The 7482-nt window shown below is 40.0% G+C and overlaps 1 protein-coding gene across 1 annotated transcript; it reads right to left on the bottom strand.

Moving 5' to 3' along the window:
• Nucleotides 1–299: 299 nt before the first annotated feature.
• Nucleotides 300–2013, bottom strand: cdkn2aipnl (CDKN2A interacting protein N-terminal like). The gene is made up of 3 exons (XM_070917893.1): nucleotides 1790–2013; nucleotides 805–910; nucleotides 300–685 (listed from the first exon to the last, which is right to left on the bottom strand). The coding sequence occupies exons 1-3, from the start codon at nucleotides 1999–2001 to the stop codon at nucleotides 677–679; spliced, it is 327 nt and encodes a 108-aa protein (XP_070773994.1). The 5' UTR covers nucleotides 2002–2013; the 3' UTR covers nucleotides 300–676.
• Nucleotides 2014–7482: the final 5469 nt, after the last annotated feature.

The raw sequence follows: 7482 nt of genomic DNA, 5'->3' as shown, positions 1-7482 counted from the left end.
AAAACAACCCTAAACTATAAATGTTTTGTTCCACTTCTGTCAAAGCCATGAACCAGAAGGCCGGATGTTGTTATGTTACAGAGCTTTGAGACAGCTTCATTCACCTCTTTGGGAGCCGATATCATAGTTTTTCTCCCCACAGTGATTTCCTTTCAGTTACCTTTTGCTTTAAATTTGTGTGGCAGTTATAAGAGAAGACTTACGCCCTTAATTGTTTGTTTACTTACAGAAAATCCCTAACAGCACAGAATTACTACGATGCGTCTTTTCATTAGTAAAGAAAAGAAATTACAATCCCATATGAAGAAAATACAAGTCCTTTATTAGGCAGAGACATGAGGACAAGATCCAGTGTCATCTTTCATCTGAATTTATTTCTTAAAAAAAAAAAATACTAAAAACGATGAGTACACTTTAAAAAAATGTAAGACAATGGTATAAAAGTGGATGAGCAGTGAAGCTCCCACACTGATAAAAACAACTTTGCTGTCTCCATACAATTAGATGCTAAACATCTGAGTAACACAGTCTTTCTGGTTTTGATTTAAAAAAAAAGACACATGTCCGTAATAAACCGTGTTCTGACTTGTTACAAGCCCAGTCTGTATGTACACAACAGCTGAGTCCCATCACTTTTGATCCAACACAACCAGAAGGGACGATACGACGGAGCTGGTCATCGACCCTGTGATGGAAGAGAAGGGAATACATGAAGAATTTTCTCTGTCAATATGTGTGTGTGTGTGTGTGTGTGTGTGTGTGTGTGTGTGTGTGTGTGTGTAGTGTGTGAGTCCACGGATGTACCTGTTGCTTCTTCATAATCTCATCTCTTGTCTTGAAGACTGGTGCATCCTCCACCACGATGCCTTCAGCCATGTCCTTCACTTTCTCCAGGAGCTCCGTGCTGTACCTGCCATCAGTGAAGAGAAATGTTCTGTCAATATTATTATTATCATTCATCATTAATTCATCTGTGGGGCATATTGTCTCTAAAAGGTCTTATTGTACTGACAAACAAGTTAGAATGCAAATATTGATCTCCTTTGTCTTACATGGTAGTAAATTCAAGATTTGGGGATTTTGGACTGTTATAAATAATCAACAGATTAATTTATCATAAAAACAGTTATTAGTTACAGCCTTAAATCATTGTATCAGTTTTAAAAGTAAAAGCATTTGGTGGTTACATCCGAAAATGCTACAATCTGCATTATTTTTAGTAAATTGGTGTTTTTAGGGTACCGATAAGGCTACATACAAAACCTTAAACCTAACCTTTGGACTATAACAACTTGTGATCATGTTCATTTTTTCAGCAGTAACATATCCCACTTTATCTTGGTCACAATTCTGTAAAAACACACGTACGTACAGCTGTTTGATTTTAAGAAAAATAAACAAACAGTGTAAGTGCAGTGCGGACACAGGGGGCAGCAGTGAGCGCACTGTGAGTTTAGAAGGAGACGAAGAAGATTCTGCCTTACAAAACATTCTTGGACAAACCACACAAAAGCGAATTTTGTGACTTATCAGACGTAATATCTAACAAACAGAAGAGAAATGGCATCAAGTGTGAGGACTAACTGATGCGTTTGGCAAATATATCTGAGGTAAACTTTAAAAGTGGAGCGCTGAGCCGCTAGCCTAATCTCTGCTACCGTGATTAAACATCCTGCACCGAGGGAGTTTTACGGCAGTCGAGCGGTTTTATCTCCTCCAGCTCAGGAAATAATCAACACGCATTTGTACACAACTGTAACGGTCATTAAAACGCGCTGTGTTTACGCACCGACAGCCGAGGAAGACGTTGTTGGCCCAGACCATGGACAGGGAGAGCAGGTGGTCCAGCTGCTGGAGTTGGAAGTCGTTAATGTTCCGCAGGATGAACTCCCTCCTGGCCTCCCAGTGTTTCTCACTCTCCCAGTAGCCTCGATACGTTTCTACCTGGTCGGCCAGAGCTCTGTTTTGTTGAATAAAATCATCCACGTCCGTCGTAGACATCTTGCTTTTCTATGGCCGAGTCAACAAAGGCAGCTTCCTGTCTGAGAAGCGGGTATCGGAAGTTGTTTTTCAGGTTAGCGTGTATTACACAGCGCCTCACAGCGGTGGAGCTGAGAGCTACAACTGACCTGAAATACCCTTGCTGGTTGTTAGGTTTATTTAGTCAGTTGTATTAAAATAATTAAAGGTGCAACATGTTATTTCATCATATATATATATATAAGTGAGTATGAACCAAACTTGCCCCTATACATACATTTTTTAAAAGTATTTTGTTTTTCTAACCAAATCTGAAAATGTGTTATGATAAAGAGTGACATCACTTTTCATCAATCATTTTCATCAATGGTCTCTTATAGGTGGAGGAGGCCACTGCAAATTAGCTATGTACTATGTATTGTGCATTGTCCTTGCTAAACAAACAATAAAATAATGTTTTTGTATAGTGTCAAAATGTTAGAACGGATAAAAACTTCAATAACAAAAAAAATAATAAGTCAACAATGTATCCTGGTATACACAGCAGACATTTTGACTTGAATTAACACTTTTAACAAAAGCTCTGTCCCATTTAAGTGTCCCAGTAAGCCACATCAGTGAGCCAGCATGCACAATTCCTGGACCCTGGCTCACATAAATGGAATGCAGCCATCATTAATGTTATTAATTACACCTGTGTTTTCCTTGTCTGCTGTCAAAAAGGCCTATTTGGATGCTGTAGTCTGTTAAAACTGAAGCACTCACTGCATTGGCTAACTGGAAACAGTAGGTGGGCTAACACAGCTTTAGACTCCGCAGGCTCCTCTTTCCCCCTCCAGCTTGATCTCTCTGTGTTTCTAGCTTTGCCAGAAGATTCACAGAGCAGGTAGTGTGGTGGTGAAATGTCCACGGCACACACACACACACACATAAACACACTTACTTTCATTTTTCTGCCTTCTTCTCACTTGAGCGACATATCTCTCTCTCTGCACTTGACCAGCCTGCCAGGAATATGAGAATATGATCAGACAGGAACACTGGACTTTTACCCTCCAGTTTATGTAAAGAGGCTTATGGACAGTCATTCAGGCTCACAGATATGCACAAACACACACACACAGACACACACAAACACACACAGCCTACTTTCGTTCTCTCTACACAGATATGTGCACAAACCCCTGCAAGATTTTCCTTTCCCTCTAACTCTCTCATTCACACACACACACACACACACACACACACACACACACACACACACACACACACACACACAGAGCAGAGTGGGGGATTTGGGGCTTGTTTTGACATGAAGTCATTGATATGCAGAGGGATTCCAGAGAAAGGCAAGCCAACATGAAGTCAGACGGACAGACAGACAGACCAGCTCACCGCTCTGTTGGTGGTTTTGTTTCCACATGCAGAGTAATAACTGATTTAACTGTAAATTAATGTCAAAATGTCTTAAGACCGTCGTTGTAACAGCCAGATACATTTAGTATTGGCCTCTGTGTTTTGCTGTGAACTCAAACTGAATTCACTTCCCTTTAAATTCCAAGAATTAAATATTAACTAAAACAATTTTGCCCAAGTCCCATTACCTGTGAGCCTTACAATCTCCATGGAAATTTCAAGATAGGGCGTCTGTGAAAGAATGATTGATTTTGTAAATTGGCGGATTGAGAACAGGGTCATTGTTAAAAAAGTGAGAATGATACGTTTGTTTTTCATACTGTTTCATAGGTGTGCAAATGGTTAATTAGACACACACACTCACACACACTTGGTTTAAAATGAATAAATCAATTAAAAAACAAGGCATGCAAACAGTGCATCTTTTTATAAAATCTCTCATGACACAGCTGAAGTTAGTTTCACAGCGGTTGTGAAGGAACAGTGGAGACACAGCTAAAGAAAGACTGAGCAGGTTGGAACAACTGTCAAACATGCAGAGATGAAATAATGTCTGTGCGGATCCAGACAGGAGTTTCTTTAATGTGCAACCTGACAGGCTCGATGAGAGCTGATGAAAGGACTTATCGTTATGTAAATCTATGGAGCTAAAGAAGTGTAGTGAACACTGGTTACTTAGTCATCTGGATACCAAACTCCAGGCTCCTCTTGTGAAGCTGTTTCACTGGTGAGCTGCAGGTTTGAATTTGAGTCACTGTGTGAACGTAAAACACAGTGACTGCATGCTGGCTCAGTTAACCTTGACTTGATGAACTAAACTGGAGGCCAAAACATCAAGCAGCCGGCCTGGATTTGTTTTTTGCTGTAGATTCATCTAAAGGGGCTTTCACCCCGCGTGAACATGCACAGATTTGGCTCTGCCGCCCAAAGTTCACCGTTCTGAACGTCTTCTGTTTGATGCGCATACAGAAGTAGGATTTTGGGTTCACTCCCACTTGCGAATCGAGTTAACTTGTTCAAAAAGAAAGATTTGTTCACGAATGTAACATCACTGAAAGCAATGGAGGAGCTGATGATGCTGGTGTCTGAATACCCTGAGTTGTACATCACGGCGCTAACTACTTATAAGGACAACCAGAACATATACATTCAATGCATTTTGATTTGAGCGGGATGTTTTATTTTTTGTAAAAACAATACAATACATTCAACTTGGACATCAAATTGTGGATTGAAGCCTATTTCTTGAAGCACTATTTACATGATGCCAAACTAGCTACCAATAGCTGCTACTACTGTAGCAAATGTGGGGTTTCGATTTGATTTGCAAGCTAATGTAGGTGTTGGGGACTTTTGGATGGGTTGTACCGACGCCATGATTTTCACCAAAGCACCTGCCTGTCAGCGCAGCCTTGGACCGTAGCAGCTTTTAAAAACGCTTTGCTTTTTTGGGGAATGCTCTTGCAGGTAGACAAGGGAAATATAAAAAAAAAAACCATGTTATGATGAATCAGTGACTATAACCATGAGTGTTTCTTTCTGTTGGCCTTATTTTAAGAATAACTAAGTTGTAAAATGCTGTTGGTTTTTTAACATTTTCCCTCTTTGCCTTTTAAACGTATCACAGATGTTTCGGCTTTATCTGGTTTTCCATGGAGCTCTGAACATTGTAATTCTATTTCCACTCAGTCTCAGTTTACTGTAAGTGGTAACAAAACTTCTTCCCAACAGGCCGTACTCTCCTGATTCTCTGAATCAACACACCTCAGAGAAGAGAGACATGAGCAAACTCTGTTAACACAGGAACATGATGCTGTCTGAATCTGAACCTCTGCACACTAGACGTGTGTACATGCACGCACCCTCTGTGTAGCTAATAACACAACATTTCTCTTTGACATAACCACATGTTAGCTGCACATATATGCATATATGTACACAAATGATCACACACATCCATTTCTTAATTTGTAACCTAATCTAGTCTAAACCAGTTTCTGTGAGAAGTTTTTTCTCTGTTTTCTTTCCTCATGATCAGCCCTAGAAAGACAAAAAAAACCACACAAGTAAGCACACATAAAAAACACACTTTCACCTCCTCTCAAATTCCCCCAGAAAAACCACCAGTGGTACTCCTGAGTATGTTATATTTTGGGCGGCTTCCAAGTCATACAAGTCGCCGCTTTATTGAGTGAACTAACCCATTAAGTTTATGGCCTCGCTCTCCCCCTCTCACTCAGCCTGAAATATACACTGATGCTGAAATAATACACTGCGTTCCAGCCAGCGCTGGCAGACAGCCGTTCTTGATGAGTCACCTAATGTATGCTTACTCAGGAGAAAACTATAATTGGGAAACACACAGACAACAGGTAGCCCTTTCAGCCGGAGTCCTGGGGGAGTGCCAGCGAGAAAGGATTAACCCACTCTGTAAAGTGTCTGTGGATATCAAGGTGACTGCGAGGAGAGTTGCATGAAAGAAAGTTGTTATAGATGATTATAAACCTGTTCAGAGGTGTGGGAGATAATGAGATGTGTATACCAGGATACTGCAGAGTGTAAATCACTGAATCAGCTTTCAGTGGGTTCCTTTAAAAGCTCACTCAGACTGATGAACGGCTATGAGGAGGCAATTCAATTTTCATTTAATTTCATGCATCAACTCAGGGATAGTTCAGTTTTCTAGTAATTCTACAAACTCGGTTAGTCTTATTTCTGATTTTCCTCTGTGTGCATTTTGAAGGTTGAGTGTTGAATGGTGTGTTTAGTTGGGTAAAATTATACTTTTGTATGTTGGGAGCAAAGAAAGAATATTTACCACCGTTAACCATAACCTTAACCAAGCAGGTATTTTAACCCAAACCATGATGTTTCCCTAATCCTAATCAAGTCGTCTGTGTGGCTAAACCAAACTACAAACTTCTTCTGCAGAGATACGCGTTAACGTCTTTGCGAACCCACTGTAAGCAGAGAAGGGTGTTAAGCTGCAGGTCGCAGAGAAGCAACCCAAATTCTTTTCTCTTCTCTTTGTCTCACAGATGTAGTGGCAGTCATTGATTTAAGTTTCCTGATTTCTTCTACTTTTTATTCTTGACGTAAGTATAAAAATAAAGACGCACATGAACGTGCTTGAATGACACGCTTGCTGACGTGCAACCTTGAGAAGCATAAATCCAGCTTTAACCATAGTGATGTCCAATCAGGACACATTTCTAATTTTCCAATGGCGATTTGCAACAGTTTTAGAGGGCAGAAACAGCCTGTATGTGTTGTTCTTGAGGGCAGGTACAAGGTTTTTATGCTATTGTTTCATTTGGAGGTCAAGGTCAAGTAGCAGCTCCTGCCCAAAGACAGCCAGCTGGTCTGACTGGACTACATATTTAAATTCTATTATTACTGTCACAAATAAAATACATTACATCGTACTTCCTGTTCTGTACTTTCCCTTCTTCCTGTTTATGTTATTTCCTGTTTACACCCACACTCATGGCAAATATTTCCCTCATTTTGAAACGAACTGCTTCTTGATCACTTTCAATTTATAGGAAATGAGCCGAGCTAAGCCACAACTTTATCTCCAGACATCAAAAATACTCACATGAGAGTGCAAGAAAATCACATCTAATAGACCTGTGTTGTTAATGTCTTTAGATGTTTTTCTCTTCTGTTTTTCACTTTTCCGTCTTCCTTCGGTGAATGTTGGTTTGGTGTTGATCTGTGTTGAATTTCTAGAGACTTCTTGTTAAATAAAGGTAGAAAAATAAGCATTCATATCTATGTGGCTCCATTTTACACAAAACCTCTAAAGCATTTCAGCAGTTTTAGATAGCTAATCATTGGAAAATTGCTCAGCAGGAAATATAAACCTTTGGCTGCAATGCCACAGCTTTACTTCCCAGATCAATAACATTTATGTAAATCCTAATGATTAAATTATGATTACGCCCTACAGCTATTTTAGTTGTGAGCATTAGCATGTAGATGGTAAAGCAGGAAAACAAGCTCATTAGCCTCACAGGGACTGCGTACAACAAAATAACTTTCATATAACCGGGGAAAAAAGCGGGAAGAGCGTCTCTGAAACTT

Source organism: Enoplosus armatus, chromosome 13, assembly GCF_043641665.1.
Source record: "Enoplosus armatus isolate fEnoArm2 chromosome 13, fEnoArm2.hap1, whole genome shotgun sequence".
In the NCBI taxonomy this organism is placed as follows: Eukaryota; Metazoa; Chordata; class Actinopteri; order Centrarchiformes; family Enoplosidae; genus Enoplosus; species Enoplosus armatus.
Note: the sequence above shows the minus strand (reverse complement) of the source record. Positions and strands in the feature narration are given on the sequence as shown.